This window comes from Thalia democratica, chromosome 6 (assembly GCF_965202585.1).
Source record: "Thalia democratica chromosome 6, ktThaDemo2.hap1.1, whole genome shotgun sequence".
Lineage (NCBI taxonomy): Eukaryota > Metazoa > Chordata > Thaliacea > Salpida > Salpidae > Thalia > Thalia democratica.
This window is the reverse complement of record NC_139170.1, coordinates 58291031-58313487: the sequence shown is the minus strand read 5'-3', so window position 1 is coordinate 58313487 and position 22457 is coordinate 58291031. Positions and strand designations below refer to the sequence as shown.

At 24.9% G+C, this 22457-nt stretch overlaps 1 protein-coding gene across 1 annotated transcript; it reads left to right on the top strand.

The window, feature by feature from the left end:
- Nucleotides 1-6144: 6144 nt before the first annotated feature.
- On the top strand, nt 6145-18574 carry LOC145838065 (rRNA N(6)-adenosine-methyltransferase METTL5-like). The gene is made up of 6 exons (XM_082945596.1): nt 6145-6244; nt 11392-11535; nt 14381-14477; nt 16162-16232; nt 17129-17263; nt 18476-18574. The coding sequence occupies exons 1-6, from the start codon at nt 6145-6147 to the stop codon at nt 18565-18567; spliced, it is 639 nt and encodes a 212-aa protein (XP_082801722.1). The 3' UTR covers nt 18568-18574.
- The last annotated feature ends 3883 nt before the right edge of the window (nt 18575-22457 follow it).

The window sequence follows — 22457 nt, the reverse complement described above, 5'->3', positions numbered from 1 at the left end:
TTTTTTTTGATATATGGCTAAAATAAGTTTTAAAAAATAAGTATTCAAAATATAAATTGAAGCGTTTGCTAATAAATATCTTAGCAAAACAAGCTCACTAGAATATATTATAATAACAATTTTAAATAGTAGTCTTTTTTTATAACACTAACACATGTTTTTCTTCAACGGAGCTCTGTAAAAAAAATAGTAAGGAAAAAATAGAAGCTCCGGTAGGTATATATATACGTTTTTATTAAAAATAAGAATAAATACTACAAATTATTGTAGATTAACGGTTAATAATAGATAAAATATATAGTTTTAAATCATTTATGTCATGAAGTTTTATAACATTCGGAATAAACATTATATATTGTATCTTTTATTAACCAATAATCTACAATAGGGTTTTCTAAACGTTTTTCAAAAGGCTCCTTTTACAGAATTTATAAAAGCTATTGCCCCCTACTACAAGATTTCTCAAAAACTACCATTTAAAATGCCTATAACTTTTGCTTTTTTTTTCTCTACATCATCAACTTCAGAAAATCTAGTTTAAGTTTCACATTATGGCGCTCTTGGTCCTCCTTTTACGGCTTATGGCCACTTGAATTTCCTAAGCTTTTTCATACTGCTTTTTATAAGTTTCAGAACTAACATTAAAAATGACTAAGACTTTTTTTTGCTCTTCATCATAAACTCCAAAATATCTAGTTTAGGTTTCAAATTATAACCTTATTACCCCCTTTGGCGCCTTTGCTTCTCATGGTAATTCGGCTCAATTTGGGAAACCCTGATCTACAATAATCTATATTCTGTAGTACTTATTCCTATCTTTGATAAACATATATATATATATATATATATATACATAAAGCCTACTTTATCTTCTATTATCTCCTTACAGTATCTACTTTTTTACAGAGCTCCGTTGAGTTGTGTCAACTTATTAATTTGTTTACAAACAGAAACATGTGTTAGTGTAATAATGAAAGACTACTGTTTAAGTTTATTTTAAAACTAAGTAATTTTTAATTAAGATGAAAAGTTCTCTTTAAAAAACTTTTATTTCTAGTTTATTTTTTTTATTATAATGTTATTAGTTATTTCTACAACCCTTTTTTTAATACTTGTTACTCTTTAAGATATGGCATATTGAAGAGTTTTTTAAGAATTTTAATTGTCGGTATTGGAAAATATGTAACCAGCAGTTTTACATTCTTAAAATTCTAAATGTTACACATTTTAAAAATTAAATGAATTTTAAATAATAAACGTAGAGCCAAATAGTAAAACTAATCTCTTGTTCTTTATTTGGTTCTGGACTCATCAATGGTGCAGTGCAGTCATCAAACAGTCAGAAAAAAATGCTTTAGCAGACATTTTAAAATCTAAATTAAAAAAGAAAGTTAAGAGGATTTGGTTTTTCTAGTTTTAATATAAAACACAAAATAAGAAATGTTTGGTAAAAACTAGTAGCGCATTTAAGAGGACCTGTTTCAAAAACAATCCAAACTTTAGATTAAAACTGATACTAGACCGAGTAAACTTATTGGTTAAGCTGAAACAGTAATATAAAAGTTAAAAAATAAATAAATGATTTTAATGTATATTACAAACTTTACGGCTAATTCTTCATAGGCTACACAGATATAGTTATAATAGATGGACTATGTATACACAATATATGGTTTAATGAAAATTTTTGTTAGATATTACAAAACTTATTTATACCTTTGATATTTTGTTGTTATAGAAAATGTTAAAAATCTTTTAACAATTTTAATTAACAATTGATAAGTATATAAACTTTAATACATTCACTTTTCAAACTAAGGAAAAATAATAAATACATTCAAATAGCTTACTTGCACTCAACAACATACAAATACGTATAAATGAATTAGAAAACTTTGAATTATATTATATAGATTTATAAAAATTAATAATAATAATTAATTTCTAGTTTTAAACGTTATGTAAATTGCTTGGTAAAACATAAAGAAAAAAATTAATAATTAAAAATAATAATTTTGTTTTGGTTATTATCAAATTACTAAAACTAAAAACAGTAACTTGCGTTTTAGATAATTGGAAAAATAAGTTTTATAAAAGGGTGCTTTAAGTTATTATAAGTAAAAGTTTTTTCTACAACATTTTAGCACAAAACTACGGGCAATGCGTCAAATATGCACGAAGGGACACTTTTGCACTAAGACTTCTCTTCACGTAGGGAAATTTTTGCACGGAGGGTCACTTCTTCACGCAAGGTCATTTTTGCAGAGAGTGAAAACAAAAAAAAAGATAAAAAAAATTTCTAAATTAAATAATAATAAAATTATCATTTAATAAAAGATAAACTAATAAGGAAACAAAATAAGTTAGACCGAGGGTTAGGGTAATACTATAAATAAAAACATAAATAACAATATAAACTACTCGTGTTTTCCAAAAATTTTTGAAGTTTTCTAAGTTTCTTCTAGGATTTTAAAAGTACACATTTTTGGGTCAATTTTTAGTTTAAAGTTAGGTTTAAGGTAATTAACTGTCTTGAACAGTAAATAGACATTAAAAATATACTGTAGAGCTACTTTAAATATGCTTTTTAGTAAAAAAAATGATGATGACAAAAATTTTTTATTTATATGATAGATTTTTTTAGTCAAATCGAAATTTTACAACTGAAAATATAAAATTGTTAAAATTCCAGGTTTTTCCAGTTTTTTTAAAAATTTCCTAAATTCAAGGTTTTCCAGGTTTTTATGCCTAAACTATCAAAATCCAGTTTTTTCCAGGAATCCAGGTAAAGTAGCAACCCTTTATAAATGCTAACAAAAATTATCATTTAAATAAAAAAAAAAATTATTAATTAAAAAAAAAAAATTGCTGACCGAGAATAAGGGTTAATGGTTACAGTGATAGTAAAAATTAAAAAAAAATAACTAGTAAAAATAAAAAATCAATTAAGTTAAAACAAACAAAACAATTAATTAATAAAAAAATCACTGAACCAGGGTAAGCGTTAGAGCAGTGATAGTAAAAGTAAAAAGTTTAGATATTTCAATCAACAAAAAAAAATTCAATCTTTGCAAAAATGTATTTTTGCAAAAGTGTCCCGTAGTGCAAAAGTGTCTCCTCGTATATATTTGACTCCAACCCAAAATTAGTACATCTCATTAAGTCTAAGGGTTTGATTAAAAACATGGGATACGTATACAAAAAAATATCAAAAATAAAAATTGCCAGAGTGACTCTAAACTTTCAAGTCTGTGAATTCCCTTTAAAGAAACAAACTTTCAAATAATTAACTTTAAATTACTAAGAAAACAATTGATTGTAGGCTGTTTCTACTGTATGTCTTAATTATATGTAATGATGTTAGTTTAAAAAATTAGATTTATTTTATTAAAAACAGCTTACTTTTAAGTCATCAGAACAAAAAGTTATTGTTGTATAGCTGTTGAATTTTCATCGTAGATATTGTTGTGAAAGAGTTTAATTGAAGAAAATACGACTTTATGTAATTTTACCTGTAATTTTTTTTTTGCTTAATTAAGAGGATTGTTTGACAAAGTTTTATATTAAATCAATTATTAAAATCATCTTTAAACTTATCATGTGAAACTAAATTTCATTTATACTTTATTATTCTAATTATTCATAATTATTTTATTGTTAATATTGTACAAACTTTACAGATTAAGGCATATACTTACAGTCAATAATTTGCACTGCCGGTTTAAAAAAATATTCCAGGGTAGCTAAAATAGTTACTTAATATTTAAAGGTACACAATCCCCAAATCAGAACAGTTAAGAGTCCTTATTATACGTGTATATCACTTTTATGTACAACAGGTAGTAAGTATCGTTTTACTTAAATTTTTAACTCAGGCTAGTTTAGATATTTTTCATATATCTAGTACATATTTAAATTTTAAGTTTTTTTCTTTAATTTCATTTTAACAATCTCATAATTTCAGGCCATCTCAGGCTAGCTTTTTCGCGTCAAAAATTACGCTGATAAAAGTAATAAACTAAAGCAATTGTATTCATTTCTGATAAATTTTCTAACAAAAAAAAAAAACAAAGAAAATTGTTTCTTAAGCAGTTAGATGCATTTGTATAATAATATGCTTTAGTGTGGTTCGTATTATTGTATATATTAAACACTTGTTTTAAGATGGAATAGCTGTATTAACCATAAATTTAAAAAATGTTTCTAAATGTTTGTTTTATTTTTGTAAGATCTATATACAAAATAGAATACTTGCTAATAACCTTAAAAAAAATCTTTTATCAACGTTCTATAATAATAATTGTATGAAGAGCCTAAATAATCTATGTAGTAAGCAATGAATTTAAATACCTTTTAGATTTAAAAACCTGGAGTTATAAAGAACCTTGAAATATTATTTTTAAAACAAAATCACTAAACTAAACAAAGGTATTATCATTATAGTTAAATTCTTTCTAATACTGTTACATTATCCCTACAGTTACTTTATCTTTAAATTGTTTACACTTTTCTGTTAATTCGGTTGAAAAATTACTAGCTCACTTTTTTTGTCCTCTTAATTAGTGGTGAAGTTACTTCACTTTTTTATCTTGCTTTTTTATCAGCTTGAAAGCTAGAAAAGAATATTAAAATTTACAATGAATTAGCCCAGTATGCCTAGAAATACAATTGTTACTCTTTAAAGCAAAAGCCAAAGTGACAAAAAACTAGTCTAAGTAAAATTAATTTCCTTACATTGCCTTGGTTTATTAAAAAGTAAAATAAATTAGTAAAATTCTAAAGTAAAAAAAAATCTTTTAAGCAAACTTTAATACTTATACAATTCAAAAAACAACATTTAGTGTCTAAAAAAAGCATAGGTGTTAAAAAGTTCTGAAGCTAGTTATAAGTAAAAAAAAATTAAAACTAGCTAAATATTTTGAGATTTTTGAACTTTTTAATCTAAATATATAGCTTAGATTTTAATATTATTTTAGGTACCTGACTGATATTTCATTTCTGACAACCTTAAACTAGTTTAATATCTTTTGTTGTTGGTCAAGTTAAAAATACACCAATAAAGTCTAAATTTAAATGGTAAAAAAGCATATAAAATAACAAAGAAATAGAGTGGTGCCTAGCCATTTGTGATTTCATGGTCACTGTGGACATTAAGGGTAATTTGTTTGAAGAGAATAATAGTAATTTATTAATCACAACACCTTGTTTAATTATCGTTTTGTATATCTTGATATATTTATAATAAAAAAGAATTGTTTAATTGTAGCTAGATGAATTAAGCTCCTAACACTAAGACCACTAATCAAAGTTGAAATAAAAAAATATTTATAAAAAAAAAATATTTGTTTTTTTCTTAAACGCCTTTGTGTTTCAAAACTAAATAACAACAACAAAGCAAATATGTGCTTAGTGTAAAGTATGTACATTTTAAGTTAACTGTATTTTCAAAACAAAAAAATAGTTAAAACATTTTGTTCATACATATAATATTCAACTCACCAGAGGGTTGTTCTTGCTGCCTTGTAACTTTACAAAAGTATGATGAAATTTTTAATTTCTTTATTAACAGATGTTCACTATTCAAAAATTCGAAAGTTTGCGACCTTTTTCATATCAAATTAGTATTCATCTAAATTGATTTATCATCTTGTAAATAAATACATCTAAATAAAATTATTTAAAAATGTGTAATTTTCAAATTTTGTTTTGGTTTTAGTTAATTTTTTTGAATCAATTGTACTAATTGATAAAAGGTTATAAACATCAAATAAATACTTATAATATAACTTAATAATAATGGTCTAAGTCTTATACCATGTACAATTCGTACATATATAACGTTAATTTTATACTATTGCTTTTAAAAACGTAAATATTGTTTAAATTTCGAAGTTTTTAATACTTATCGTTTCAATTTTTTTTTGTTTCTAAATATTTAAAAACTAAGACTATGAGTAAGGACTGTTTAAATCAAAGCTCATATAATACAGCCTTTAACTGAGTATTGTGCCTTGCATAAACAAAGGTGAAACTCTAAGAACTGAAAAAAGTCCCTTATGAAAAACTAAAAGCAAAAATAAAAATTTATAAAATTCAAATATATTATAATATTTTAACAGGTATAAATACTAAAGTCTAGAAATTATGAAATTAAGACAGTTAGAAATAGCATTAGAAGATGTTGATGATTTTGTAAACCCCAAAATTTTATTAGAACAATACAGTACCACATCACATTTAGCTGGTTAGAAAAATTTGAATTAATTTATTAACAACAAGTCTTTGTAATAATTTAAGTTTTTTGAAAGTTTTTTGTATTTATTCAACAATTATTTTGTTATTTTATCTTTTAACTTTAATATTTTTTAAAAATCTTTTTTGAATTGTTTAGATATCCTACTTAGAAATTTTGATGTGCATTTGATGTATTTTTGTTTTATGATATTGCTCTTTTTTTATTTGTATTCATGAATTTTTGTGCATTAAAAATAGTTTAATTATCAATTGATTCATATTATATTATTCTTAAAGAGTACACTGCTGCACATTAGTATGGATAGAAATTCTATAAATTTGTTTACTGTCTTTTAAATTTATTCTAACTATACTAATTATTCTACTAAAAAGGTGAAAATAAACTATATTTTACTATAAATCATTCTCTTTCTTCAGAGTAATCTTTTTTTTTAGATTTTGATTTTGTTGGAAACATTACTAAGCTTGATTTTTATTTTCTCTAAAAAAATATTTTACTGCATATGACAGAGTTCCACACAATCAAGGAATTCAGGAAACTTAGGGAATTTTCAAGTTATAGAAAATCTTAGGAAAACTCAGGGAAACTCAGGGAACTTTCATCATTTTTTTTTAAATCAGGGCAGTTTTATTTTTTTCTAAAAACTTCAGGGAAATTTTAAGACTTTTTAAAAAATCTCAGGGAAATTTTTTTCTAGATCTAAAATGAGATTTAGTTTATCCAGTTTCAATATTTTGTTTAAAATTGTTTATTTTATTTATTTTTAAAGCTTATTTAGAAATATTATAGCCTTGAAAGAAAAAAAGAAAAATGTTAACGCTCACAACTATGGTTAATGGATTGGTGTGGAGAAAGACCTTTTGGTCATCAAGCCTCACACCATATATTTTATAACTTTTTTTTTTTGAGCAGTTTTAATTAAAGCAAAATAAAAAAAAGCTTAAGATCAATAAAAATCAATATTACTATTAATTAATTGGTTTATTTTAAGTATTATTATTTAAATTAACTCAAAACAAAATTATTTTAGTAGAAAAAATTGGTGTGCACTCTTTTTTACACCCATTTCTGCCAATATTGACTATGGAAACCATAGTCTATCATGGGCACCACACTATCTCCTCCCCTTAGATTTCAATTTTTATAATCATGTAGGTTCACATTTTCCTGTTGCTCTTTATACAATAACAACCACAAAAAATGCAATATAAAGTTGCATAATAATATAAAAGGGAGAATTCATTGTAATGCAGTAAAAAGAAAAACATATATCTCAGTTATACCTTGCTGCTAGTTCTTCAATATTCTTAGAATTAAAATTATAAATTTTAAAAAATTATTGAATTTTTAAGGACTTGCAAAAAAAAACAGGGAAAATCAGGCATGTTTCAGGTTACTCAGGAAAGTTTCTGATCACTCAGGGAAGATTTTTTGACTCAAAGAGTGGCAATCATGATATGAACTAAAATTTGTTTAAAAAGTGAAATTTATTAGACAGTTAAGAGCATAGGAGGGTCCAACAGTTTTTTTTTTACTAAAAACAACATTAGCACTTATATGAAGGCTTTAAGTACAAACTACAGTCCAGTTTTTATAGAATTAAAAGAAATATTCAACTTCTTAGATATTGTAATTTTTGTAAACAGTTTCCTATACAAATGTATGGACCAAAGTTTTTTTGGGGTCAATTTATTTATCACTAAAAATCTATCTTTTCCTTCATTTTTTGAGCTAGAGACCTCACACTTTCAGGAAACGTTCCTTTTATAGTTTAAAAGACTTTGAAGGTTACAATTTTGAAATATTTAAAAAATTAAAGTTTTAGAAAAAAAAAAAAAATAGGTGGATTTTTTTAAATTGAAAATCATTTTTCAAAAGTAGAAAAAATCCTGCGTTTAATCTTTTCTAAATTTAACAATGGACTTTCTGTGAATATTTGAAGAAGATTGGTTAAAAAATTGATGAGAACATAGATTTTTAATGAAATAGTCTTTTTGTGTTTTTGATTTTTGCCTTCCATTAGCCACCTATTGAGGTCACAGACTTTCAATGCTTTTATCTCAAAACTTACTTTTTCAAACGGTTTAAAATTTTTAATAGCTCGGATAAAACTCTATAAAATAAGGTCAATGTGTACAAATTAAGGTTGACCCCCCTTGCCCTTAATTTTGTTTGTATAAATTTTTTTGATGAACTTTAGGGCTATTTGACAACTTTTTCAGGATTTAATTTTTGTAAATCCCTATCATCAGTTTAGAGCTGGTTCAGTCCACTGTGTCTGGTATAGCACAATTTATAGTGTTATTTTTACAGAATTATAAAATTCAGGCTGGTTTGAACTGTATTATGTCACTACTATCCAGGATTAACTGGATCCTAATTTAAAACAATTATTGTATCCAGTTCAAATCACAAAACAAATCCTAATATTAATTTTTGAAACAGATCTGGTTTTAGTAGTTCACTAGTTACGGTTTAACTCTTCAGTATTTAGAGGGAGAGGAGGAGAGTTCAATGTTTTTAATGACATTAGCTCTTATTTGAAATTTTAAGAGTATATACTATAAGATACTTTTCATAGAAAAAAGTTTAATTTATGACTTACAACCAATTCTATGAATAAATACAATACAACTTTATGAAACAAATAAACCTCAAGGTCAGTGTTCTTAGAATTTTAGAGTGCCTTTAAAAATTTGTCTCCTTCAATTTTAAAGCAATCGATTTCAAACTTATATTGGAAATATTCTTTGTAATTTTACAAACAACTTGAAGAGAGATGCTTTTTGAAATAAAACCAGCATTAAGAAATAGTTTATATTATATTGAAATAAATTAAATAAAATTTAAAAAGTTTTTTTTTTTTACAATTTGTTTAAAATTTATTAAAGTTTAGATTGAGAAAGTTTTAAAACAACTAATTAAAAACTAAAAGAGGAAAAAGATTTTTAGAGAAATAGGCTGTTTTTCCATATATAATTTGCACCTCTTATAAAGAACTTTTAGCGCTCTTTATCCTTGATTGCTCAAAAGTTTCTTTAAACTTTTCAAAGCTGTAAAAAATAACTGGTAGCAAAATATTTTATTTTTAAATTAAAACTAAATTAAAGAAAAGTGATTTAGTCCCCTATGGCCCTAATAAAAGTTATGTATAGTGTTTTTCATCATAAATAAATTATTTATAGCTTATTCTAACAACTCAATATGACTTGAAATAGTTTGTTTTTGCTTTCAATTTATCTTTTAAAAAACAGTATCTTTGTTGTTCAGCATTTTGAAAACATAAGCACTTTTTTTATAATTTAATCTTATATGGTTTATCTTTATCTTAGTTGCCAGATTTTTAAAGAATTTAAAAAATTGAAGTATTTTTAAGATTTATAGGATCCTAGTTTTTTATTTTTAACAAGTTTTGTGTGAAAAATGCAAACTAAATACCAAAAAAGTGTTTTATTAAAAGTAAAAATTCTTTATTGTTTTTGCTGTCTGTTTCATATTTAAAACTATTTTTACAACTACATGCTAGAAATTGTAATTTATATAAAACTTCCCTACTTTTTCCAGAATTGCCACACCTTAAGAATACTCAGGATAACTCAGAATATTTTGCAGTTTTTGAAAGTCTCAGGATGACTCAGGATAACTAAGAATTTTTTTATTGTTAAACTCAGGCTGTCTCATGATAGTTTTCTTTTGTAAAATACTCGGAGAGTAATGATTTTTTTTTTAACTCTCAGGGCATTTATTTTAAAGAGGTTGAATGAGATTTTGTAGATTTAGATTCAATATTTTATTATTTTATTACCAGTTTCGTTGAAAAACATGATATTTTTTATTATAGAAAAGTAAAAAAAACTTCTTTTATTGCTTTAAAAAGCTCATGACTGAGGACAGTTTAGGGTCACTCAGGACAGTTGTTTTGACTTTTTATTAACTAAAGAATGGCAGCCCTGTTTTTTGAAAAAGAGATTGTATGGTATATTTAGTCAAAGGTTAAAAAAGTTTTAAAGCTCAACTTTTTATAAAAAGCATTTAACAAAATTTTTATGTCCTAACTATATAAAAAAAAATGTTAGTAAAATATGTTGTTTTGTAAATATAAAATGAAGTGTAAATCATTAGTTAAGTTTTTATTTTACATTGAAGTTGAGAATGAAAGATATTTTCGTTTACCTGAATGAATATTTCTGTTATTTTTACAAGAAGTTAACTCATTCTACATTTTTTAAACATAACATATAATTATTTGGTAATTTATTATTATTCTATAAAATATCAGAACATGTTTATACAGCGCATACATATTAAGTGTAAATAGTTTTTTTAAACTGTATTTAGATCTGTGAATTAAAAAAAAATAATACTGTATTACGAATCACTTATAATCCATTTTTTATAAGCATTATGTACAAACAGTAGTTAATATATTTATTTCAACAGCTTTTTACAGCCAGCAATTACCATACATACTGCATAAAGTAAAAAAAAAAAGTGCTTTTGTTTGGTATCAATAAAAGTGTAAAACTAAACATTAAAAATAAAGTTTGATATCAAATGTTTTGCACACTGAATGTAACAATAAAAAATTATTTGTTATAACAATTAAACCTAATAGTAACTTTACATCATCTAAAACTATAATTTTAATACTTAATATCTAAAGTAATACTAGTTGCTTTTATTAGGGTCACTTCAAAATCTGGGATTTGACAATTTATGCTAAAAAACGTGGAAAAACCTGGAATTATAAACAATTTTTCTGTGTTAAGTAATAACATTTTGATTCGACAAAAAAAAAAAAATATCATGAAAATAAATATTTTCTTTGTCCTCATATTTTTTTATAAGAAAACATGTTTGAAATAGCTTCATTTCAATGTTGTTATACTATTTTACACAGTTTTTTACCTTATACTTAATTTTAAACTAAAAATAGACCCAAAAACATGTACTTTCAAAAACCTGGAAAAAAATTCTCAATAACGAGTGTCAACCCTGTAAAATGCAGTATTAGAGTTATTAATAACACTATTTTAATAACTTACAATAGCCAGCAGAAAACATACTCAGATTTTCAAAATATTAAATAATAACTAAATATCTATTAAAAGTAATTGTAAAAAAACTTTTAACAGCCAGCATAATTCACACTGCATGTGAGCAGTATGGAGACATTGAAGGCAAAAGTGTGTTGGATCTGGGCTGTGGGTGTGGCAAGCTTACCATTGCTTCAGCCTTGATGGGATCCACCTACAATGTTGGCATTGATATTGATCAAGGTGTGTTATAGGATTTTTTTAATAATGCTTTTAAAGCCTAGCAAACTTTCCAACTTTGTAGCTAAAGGGATAAACCTATTTTTAAAAACCTTGTTCATATTTTGTAGAGCTTTGAACTAAGCAAAAGGTTGCCTTTTACAACTTTTTAGTATTTAACTAATTTTTTTAGACAGTTTGAGTCAGAGAGTACATAAGTTCCACATTGGAAGAGAAAAAAAAAAAAATTTTAGTAATTTATGTTTAACCACTTTTTAGTTTTAACTTCCAATACAAAACTGTTATACTCTCTGACTTTAAAACAGGCTATATCTCAACAAAGTTTGTTTAAGTGTTACAAATCTTTAAAATGCAACATGTACCTTAGTCAAAAGTCTTTAGAATAAGAGCAAGTTATAAAAAGTTATTTAGCCTCCTAAGTGGTCTTGCCTTATGTTTTTTCATCATCACGACTAAAATGTTAAATGGTGTTTATAAAATCAATTTTTAAAATTATTTGATTTATGAAAAATTGAACCTACTATGTTGGTGTTGATTTTGATCAGGGAAGTTTTTTTAATAAAAACATGGTTGATTAATTTAAAAACTATGATATTTAGTATTAAGTTATTTGAAGTAGGTGTTTTAGTTTGGTTTTAATATAATCATGTTTGCTGATTTTGACCAGAGTTTTTATTTTTGTATAGTATTTATTCAAATGTTAGTAACTATATTAGTTTAAGTTTATCATATTTATATTATATTATGCTACCCTTGAGTTGAATGTATTTTTTGTTGATCATGCAGGGTTGCCACATGGTCAGGAAATCAGGAAAAGTCAGGAAAAATATAAAGAAATGAAAAAAGTCAGAAAAAGTCATGAAAAATGAGGGGTTTTGAAAAAACGTCAGGAAAAGTCAGGAAATTTGATAAAACTAAAAAAAAGTCAGGTTTTTCAGTTTATATTTATGAATTTCCTTATTTTCCAAAGCTTCAAATTGTACTTTAAAGTCTAAAAAAAAATTCCAAAATTTTCCTAGAAATTTACAAAATTATTTAATTTTTAAAGCCTTTATCTAATATATACTAGTAAAAAATCTTTTATAAAACTGCAACATTTTTCTATTAACATATTGAACAAGTGCCCTACTTGAACAAGCAGATTTTGTAAGCTTTTTAGTATTGATGATCTGTAGCAAGAACACTTCCATAGTGAAACTGTGGTATATACATAAAATTTTAAATGCAAGCGGTTTTCATGTACTCTGTCACTGTCAAATATTGGAAGAAAAGCACTCACTGTACATACGAATTGAGCTGGACATAGAAATAAAAGGCTATGAGTTGACCTAATCCAATAATTTTTTATATAATGCTGGATCAAGCTCCTCAGGGGTATGTGGTGAGAGCAGCGACAGAGTAGAAAGTTGTTAGAGCAGTGGTGAAGCCCATCAATAGTTTTGATAAGTAAGTCACAAACCATAACTGCTAAAATTTTATGGGCATTACAAACTGTCAAGCACAATTACTCAGCCAGTTCGTGTAACAAACTGACGGAGCTGAATAAAAAGATGTTTCCTGAAAGTGCAATAGCACAGTATGTCAGATGGCCCAAACAAAATTATCTAACATGATAAATTTTGGCCTTGGACCACATTTCGATAACATCTTGCTGGAATAATAATGTACAAGCTGTGTTTATAAGGTAATAATATAAGTATTTTTCTTATAGAGCTGTTTATTGCAAATACATCAAACATACACAGATGGTTCAAGTGGTGTAATGGAAGTTTGATGATTGAATTCAGCAAAAAAAAAAACTGTTGTTTTAACCTGTATTAAAATTAGAATGAAAGTTTTATATAGTTTCAAGTGTTAGATTATGTATTTTAAAATAAGTTAAAATTTGTTTTAGAAAAGTCAGGAAAACTTTGGTAAAAAGTCTGGAAATTTTTCTCAGCTTGATCTGTGGCAACCAAGGTCATGTACTTTAAGATGTTAATTTATATTTAGAAAAATGTATCTATTTTTTTAACTATAATGAATAAGTTGAACTTGATTGAGGTTTTTTAATATTGTTGATTTTTGTTCGAAAATATAAGTTAAATACATGTATGGTGCTCAATAAATGTTAGTTTAAAGGTTAACATCTTGACTTTAAACGATTATCTGTTTTTTAATTGATCAAACTTTGTAATGGTGGGAGGGGGGTTGATTTGTTACAGGGATTTGTAAAGCCATGGGCTAAATGTTTACCAACAAGCTTAAATTTCTGGTTCTTTTTTGTTTACTTGTTTCATATATGAAGACCAACTAATTAAGTAGAAGCAATTTAAAGTTATTTAATGATAATATTTTGCAAATATAATCTTTTTTTTGTGTGTAAGAAAACCAATGCGTTTTTTGTCATTTTTTATTGTTTAATATTTTAATATGATTAGCAAAGATATTATTTGAAAAAAAAAAGTTTTTATGAAAGGGAACTTATGTTGCTAATTGTATGTACTTTATGGCTTTTAACAAAACTGATTTGGTTCTATCGAGTCGCTGTTGTACAAAATACATTACATACAACTCTATTTGAAATTTTTTTTATTTGATACAACAATGAGCTCTTTAATAAAAACTTAATTTGCCAAGTAGATTTTTGAGAAAATGAAAACATATAAAAAAAAACATTAAGTGTGGACCAAATATATAATTTAGTAATTAAAAACACATTTATCAAATATATAAACTATTTCATTTTATTGATGATTATTATTTTTATTTAAAAATTTATACATTTTTAAAATAGTAAGTTTAATATTCAAGTTAAAACACTGTTTTAAATGATAGTTTTTTTAACCTTAGTTTACAAACAAAACAGACGCACTAGACATATTTGAAGAAAATTTAGAAATATTAGATGAAACTGAAACAACAGTTGACAGAATAAATGCAAATATATGCAGCCCAGAACTACTGTTAGTACTTCGAAATAAAAACTTTCATTTATTAAGTTGTTAAATGTTGTTATTATTTATCATAACTATTTGATTGGTTATAAAATCCTTCAGATGTGTGATTGTCCTATAAACTTTTATTAATTTTTGAATTCAATGCATAGTAATTTTATGAAATATGTAAACTTTTTTTTCTGAAAATTGAAACTGTTGCTCATAAAATGAAAAAATAAGAAATAAGATAATGTATAAATGTTAATTTAAAGTTTTATAGTATACACTGGTTTGCCAAAAAAACCTAGAATCCTGGAAAAACTTGGTATGAACCCATAAGATTGCTGATTAATTTTAGGCTAGGAATAAATCGTTTTGTGTTTGAGCAAAGTGAAGGTGTTATAAGTTATAATTTGAAAAAACAAGCTTAATTGAAGAACACATTTAAAATTAATTAAATTAAAGCATTTCTTAAGTTGTTTTATTTTGTCGAGTTTCACAGATTTTTATTTAGTGTAATTACTCCAAAATTGATGTGGGATAGCTCCAAATATCAGAGTTTTATGTTTGCTTGGGGGTTTGGATTTTGACTATTGGTTAAAGTTTGTTTTTTCTATGCAAAAAGTCTGAGAAATGTTTGTTTTAGGGTTGCTACAAAACCTGTAATCCAGGAAAAACCTTAAATTTGAAAATTTAGGCAATAACCTAGAATTTGATAAATTTTGAAAAAAAAAACCTGGAAAATGTTGAATTTTGAACAACAATCACTTTAAAATTTAAACAATTTTTACATATTAAGTAGTAAATTTTTGGTTTCACACAAAATATTTATGATATACATAAATTTTTTATCACCATGACTATTTTATTTTATTAAAAAATCATGTTTAAATTAGCTTTACAGTATCTTTTCAATGTTTTTATACTATCTAACACAGTTTCTTACCTTAAACTTAATTTTAAATTAAATATAGACCCTAAAACATGTAATCTTAATTACCGGAAAGAACTTTTGAAAAAACTTTCCTGAAAAATTCGTTCAAAAAACTTTTCCAAAAACATTTAGCAACCCTGTATATATAACATTGAGTTTAACTACCATTAATAATACCTAAGACCTTTCATTTTACTCTTCATCATGAGTTCCCGAAAACCTAATTCAATTTTTAAATTATGACCACATGGTCCTCTGTGGCCCCTTTATTCCTATCCCCCACCTCCTTGGCCCTTTTTCCGCTTTAAGTTAATGTAACGGCCCCCAAAGGAACCACTTAGTTCATTTTTGGAAAACCTGTCCTATACCCTTGCGTCAGTGCTTTTTTTTAAACTAAGTATATTTTCTGTATAAAAAAATTGCATTAGTACTTTGCACACTTTTTTCAATAAATTTTAAACTATAAATTGCACGAAATAAAATAAGTATTAGTTGTCTATATTTCATCCTTTTTAAAAGTTCACTCGCCTCTTGTAAAATGTTTATTGTTTTTAGTACAATAGTGTTGCCACACTTTAATTTGATAAATTATTTTGTCTCAACTTAACATACACAAATTTACATTTTATAGTTATGTTTATAGTTATGTAAATAACTTGCTAACCACATTATTATATTAATTTTAATTATTTTATTCAAATTTTTCTAATGTGTAGTTAAAAAATTTGTTTGTTTTCATTATTTTGAGAAATTTATTCTAAAATAAAATATTTTCAGAAACCTACTGAAAGAGAAATCGTTTGACACAGTTTTAATGAATCCTCCTTTTGGTACTAAACATAACAAAGGTTGGTAAAATACTTTTTTGTTTTTAAGATTTAGTACATTACTACTTTAGAAATTTCAACTAATTAAACTCAATAAGGCAATTGTTTTAAGCTAATAAGTTATTGAAACTGTTAATTTGCTAACTAAGTAATACTGTGTAATTTGTTTTCTGCATTAGTACATTATTTGATTTTGTACTGTTATACCAATAGTAAATCTGGTATAATCAATCAATATTACAAATCATGTTTTTAGTTAGGAGTGGAAAGTTCTTTATACAATGCATATTTTTTCTAGTCAAACTAGTAAAATCTTATGAAAAAAAGCACTATTAATGTACTATTGATATAATAGTTAAAACTATTTAAACAAGAAATTTTTAGCTAGTTTTAGAATTACAATAAATTAGCCATAAAAATTCTAAATGTAAAATCAAAAATAAATATGAAATTCATTAATTTATACTTTAACTCAATAACAAAAAATCCTTTTTTTAGTTTTTAGCTTTGCCATTTAAAACCTCTAAAACAAACACAATACACAAAACTGCAATATATTTCAATTAAAGTAGTAATATATGAACAGTAATATACAATAAATTACATGCTTTTTCAAGACAAGCTAATTAGTTTCTTTTTTCTTTAGTATTAGAATAGTTTATTTTTTTGTTTATCAATTTTTACAGAGGTATAGACATGAAGTTCGTACATGCATACAGTTGAAATTTAAAATAAATTTAAATGTTGTCTATCTGTACCTATTAATGAAGTATTTTTATGCAAAACTATTGAAATCTTTAAATCCAAAAGCATGAAATTAAATCTAAAACTAACTTTTGTAGAAAATTTTTTGATAAATAACCAACTCTGTTATTGAATTAACTTTTATATTTTTTGATATTAATATTTAACTACAGGAATAGACATGAAATTTCTGCACATAGCAAGCAAATTAGCAACAACTGCAGTGTATTCACTACACAAAACATCTACAAGAGATCATATTGTTAAGAAGGCAAATGATATGGGAATGATTGCTGATGTTGTAGCTGGTTTGTTGTATAATTTATTTTAGTTAATTAATTTATATATTTTATAGTTATGTTAAGATGGCAAAATATATGGACATGCTTATCTGATTTGTTGATTAGTTAATGATTTATTTGATATGCTTGGTAAAGCTGGTAAGATGTTATTTTTTATACATATATAGTTTTATGATGTACATTATACATATGATATAAAATTTAGATCTGATGCTAATGTTAAGTTGTAAATTTCTATGTTAATTATGTAGTTATAATATTTTTATACAATTAACAAATAAATTTTAAAATAAATTTTGTGCAATTTGTACTGAGATAACATTTAATGGTTATTGTGTTTGTAGTAGCTATTTGTTTGGTTGTATAATATATATTTTATTATGTTGTCTAGCAAAATTCATAAACTCTTTAGGTTTAAACTATTTTGAAATGTGACGAAATTTAGTTGCTAGTCTAATATTTAAAAATAAAGTTGAACCATTAGTTAGCTTATTTCACTGTTAATAACCAATGTTTAATTAAAATTATGCTAAACCGTCATATAATTACGTCTTTACAAGATTAATTTCAAGTTTTTACCCCACTAATTTGTAAACAAAGTTGTTGTTGTAGGCTTAAGAGTTTTGTTAATTTCATAGTATATAGATAACAATAAATTAAATTCTTTTTTTACTGCTTGTTTGAATAACTGGACTGTGTTAACACTTTTTATAATGTTTTTTTAAAGGGGTCAAAAGTATTTTTCAACTGATTATGAATTTTACCTTAGCTTTTATTATAAAGATTAGTCAGACTTAATAAAGCATTATTACTTTTTGATAATATATGAGACATTTGTTAATTAATTTAAAAGCTTGGTTTAATTTAAAGGGTTCATTGGTAGTTTTTTATACTTTATTAGGATTTTTTTTGTAAAAAATGCACATTTCAAGTAAAACCTGGTGCTACAGTGATTTTTGACGTAAATAATCTTGCCAATTTATCTCCTTAATATTTTTTATAAAACCTGCAACTGTTTGACTTAAGAACCAAAAGTGATATAATTATACCTAATTTGCTTTAAATACAAATCAAGTCATTACAACCTAATTAAAGCTGTATTTTTACAGTTCAATTTTGAGTGTATAAGTTTTATAACTATAACTACTAGGTATAAGTTATCTTATGATAATTATAAGTAATAAATACTACTGAACGACCTTAATAATTTTTTTACAGAATTACGATACAATCTAGCTGCAACATACAAACATCACAAGAAAAAATCTAAAGATATCCAAGTTGATTTTATTAGATTTACTTTTAGATAATTTTAATAGAACATTTATCGTATTTAAGATTTAGAATTAGTGTAAAGCTTTTAATAATGTTTTAAAAATACTTGTTAGGTAAATAACATTGTTAAATAATATTTAGTTAATAATTTTCATGTTAGGTATATTACTTGGTTTGTTTTTAAATTTTTGAAGCTCACTTTTTATGTTTATTTTAATGTTTAGAAAATTGCTTAATTAATAATACCTTTTAATGTTTTAAAAATATTTAAGTTTAATAACGTTATTATTGGCTTATTTATTGAAAATTAAATTTTAGTTATTAACATTTTATAAAATGAACTTAAGTATACTGAAAAGTACTTCTCAGATATATTAAAAGTTTTTTAAACTATTTTTTATGTTGTGAATGTTAAAAATGAGTAATAAATTACTTTTTTATAATTTTTATTGAATTTTTATTAAGTTGTAAATAGTTACAACATTACTGTACAATACGCTCAATTAGTTTGTTTTAAATATTAGTAGTAAAGTAATTTGTATATTTTACAAAAATATTTTTGTAAAAATTTTAGTACAAAATGTTCGTTTTTCCTACAAATTTTAAATAAAATAAATAATACTTTTGAGTTTTAAACTAGTTTGAGTGGGAACTAGTTAGTGTTTCCATTTAATTGAAAGAAGATTCAAATATTGTTAGATTTATCATATCATAAGTCACTACGTAGCTTTTGTATTAATCAAGCAAACAAAAACTTAAAAAATTGAAATTAGTTGGCAAACAGAATATAAATCAGATTAACATTTATAATCTTTATTTGATTATAATCAAATGTTTTTTGCACGAATTTTCAAAAAGATCTGACACTAGTATATAACTCATTTATGTTTTTTATTTTAGCTTTTGATATTCTTAACTATAAACCATTAAAATTGAAGCGGCTTATGTTGTTGTCCATTATTAATTTATTATATCATTTTTTTGTATAGATAGAATAACACAGTAATGTCCAGTTTATATGACTGCTAAAATCACATTTTAAACATGCATATATTGCTGACCACAAAATATTCTCTTAATTAAAAAAAAATAAAAACGAATGAGAAAAAAACTCAAGTGAAATTATTAAAAGTCATTGTCAACAGTATGTACAACTAAAATATATTATTTTTAAAACAATTTTCGATTAAGTGTCAGTTGAGGATACCATGATGGTCGTAAACAGGTCTAACAGATAGCATGCAAAAGCTTATGTTTTAGGGTAGGTCTCAAATATGCACGAAGGGTCACTTTTGCACGGGTTAATATTTGTTTTTTATCTTTTCTAATTAGTTTTTAAATTTTTACTACCACTGTTACCCCTAACCCTTGATCAGTAGCTTTGTCTCTTATTATTATATATATTTTTTATACTCTTACTTCATACCCCTGGTCAGTATTTTATTTTTTAAACATTTATAATTTTTTACTATCACCGTCACCCCTTACCTTGTTTATTTATTTTTTAATTTCTATTCTCGTGCAAAAGTGTCTTCGTGCATAATTGACATTTCCCTATTTTTTTAATATATAACCTTTTGTAATATTACATTTGAGCATTAGATAGTTGTTTTTTATAAACTTTTGTTATTTCATTAGTTACTAAAAATATTATCAAACAATTTCAACTAATTTTTTTTAGCTTTGTGAACTTAAATAATTTTTATTAAAATAATTGCTTAGAATATAAAAATGAATTATTACAAAATCTAAAATACTGAACAGTTTCAATACAAACTATCTTTATTATAAATATAATGTACCAAGATAAAAACATTAATAGCACAAATTGAAGTCTAACTGATTTGCGAAATATTATTATATTTCAACTAAATACATTTCGCCTGAATTCTTTACTATTTCTCAAACAAGTGTAACAAAAAATAATTTTATTGAAAAAGTACTAGTGGTTTACCATACCATACACACTTAGTTTCTTATAGCTAAAATCTTATTAGCTTTAAAATAAAGCATGTGATTTTCAAATGATGTATTATTGCTTTTAAACTAGAGGCTAATTAGTTTATTTACTTTTTTTTTTCGATTTAAAAGCGTTTTAGTGTACTCAAAACTGTATTTATTAGGAATAAAAAGTTAATATATTCCTAACTAGTATTACTTGTTAAAAAGTTGTAATCAAATTTTACATACCCTATGGTTTATATATGGTAGATATCATCTGTTAAAAAATATATGTTTATTTCTATACGAAAAAAGTTTATAGCTTTTAATTCAATCTTATTCCTTTTTTCAAATTATTAGTTTATGTAAAAAGAGGTATAAAATAAACAAATTTATTAGAAATAATATGTTATTAGTTCTTAAAATAAAGTTGTAATAAAAACATGGGAGTTTAGTCCAATTGTAGACAGTATTATTTTAGGATAAAAAACACTATTTAAAATTATTAAAACTTTGTAGAACATTTTCCCAATACTTTCAAAAGTTTTGTTCTAAAATACCGCAGCAAATTCAAATAAGCTAGTAATTAATAATTTTCAGTTTATAAATTTTTAAACATGCTAGTAGTTAAGCATCTTTTTTACTTATAGCACGTAAGTTTAAGTTGTTTATTAAAAATCTAGTTTAGTCTTATGTTAAGTTTATTTTAAACAATCTTTTTGGTAATTTATAATAATACTTTAAGTTTATATGAATCTATAGTTTTTTAATCCAATATTTCGTTTGTTATTAGTACTTTTACTTTGCATAAGGTTAGATTTTATAAAGATTAAAAGCTTTTAATTTAAAATTTTTTTAAAAAACAGTTTTAGATTATAATTAACAAATAGAGCTCTCAACTTTAAAAAAGAAAGTAAATGTTTAAATTTGTAAAATGTTAAATATTTTATTTAAAATTAGTTTCATAAACGATGTGTTGTAAGTAAGTTGGTCAGTAAAAAGACATTGCATTAACAACTATGCTTCACATAAAGCTTAACTAAAAAACATTCAAAATAATGCTGTAAATATTATTTAAAATAAAAAAAGTAAGAGTTTTGATAAAATGTAAATTAAAAACTTGTTTTAATAATAGAAAATACAGCATACTTTACTTTAGTTGTTAAAATTAGATAAATACTAAAAACAAAACCTGACCACTTAATTGAAATTAAAGCTCATTAAAAAGTTAATCGAAAAACCTGATGCTTAGAAAGACTTTTCGATCATCACGACTATAAATTAGTCTATGTAAATTATGTGACTTTTTTATCTAAATACTTTCTTTAATAAAAAATCTAACGTATTTTAACCTCTACAACTTTATAAGAAACACAGTATCAGTGATATTTTATTGAACACAATAAGTAAATCGAAGCTCAAGAAATATTGGTCAAAGGACATGAAGGATGATCATCGGGCTACACTACTAAGGTACGATTTGACGAACTTCAGTTGTCAAAAATTTTAAAGAAGTTCCCATCTTCGTTCAGCGAGGCCAACAGCATTTTCTTGGGCGGGTTTCTGGTCAAGTTGACGTGCACGGCCATCTCGTTGTCGCAAGGAAACACCTTCCTGTACCTGTCCACCAAAACTTTCAGCTTGGTGTTCTCGTCACACACCACCTTCGTCATCGGCTGCCTGAAAGTTATGACGTCACTGGCGAACAACGAGCCGAATGACGTCACAATCAATTCTGTGCACAGGTCTCCTAATGTTCTTTGGTCGTAAGGGAGGAATTTGAGTTGGTATTCCCCTTTTTCCACGGGTTCGTATCTGACGGGGGCTTCCTTGGGTGGCGACCCCGTGTCGGGGTTCTTGATCTCGGGGATTTCCATAAAAGGGTTGTGGATCATGCCGTACAACTTGATTCTGATTCTGAACTCTGACATGTAAGTTTTGCACTTAAAAAGCTCTGAAAATATACAATTAAAAAAATCCTAAA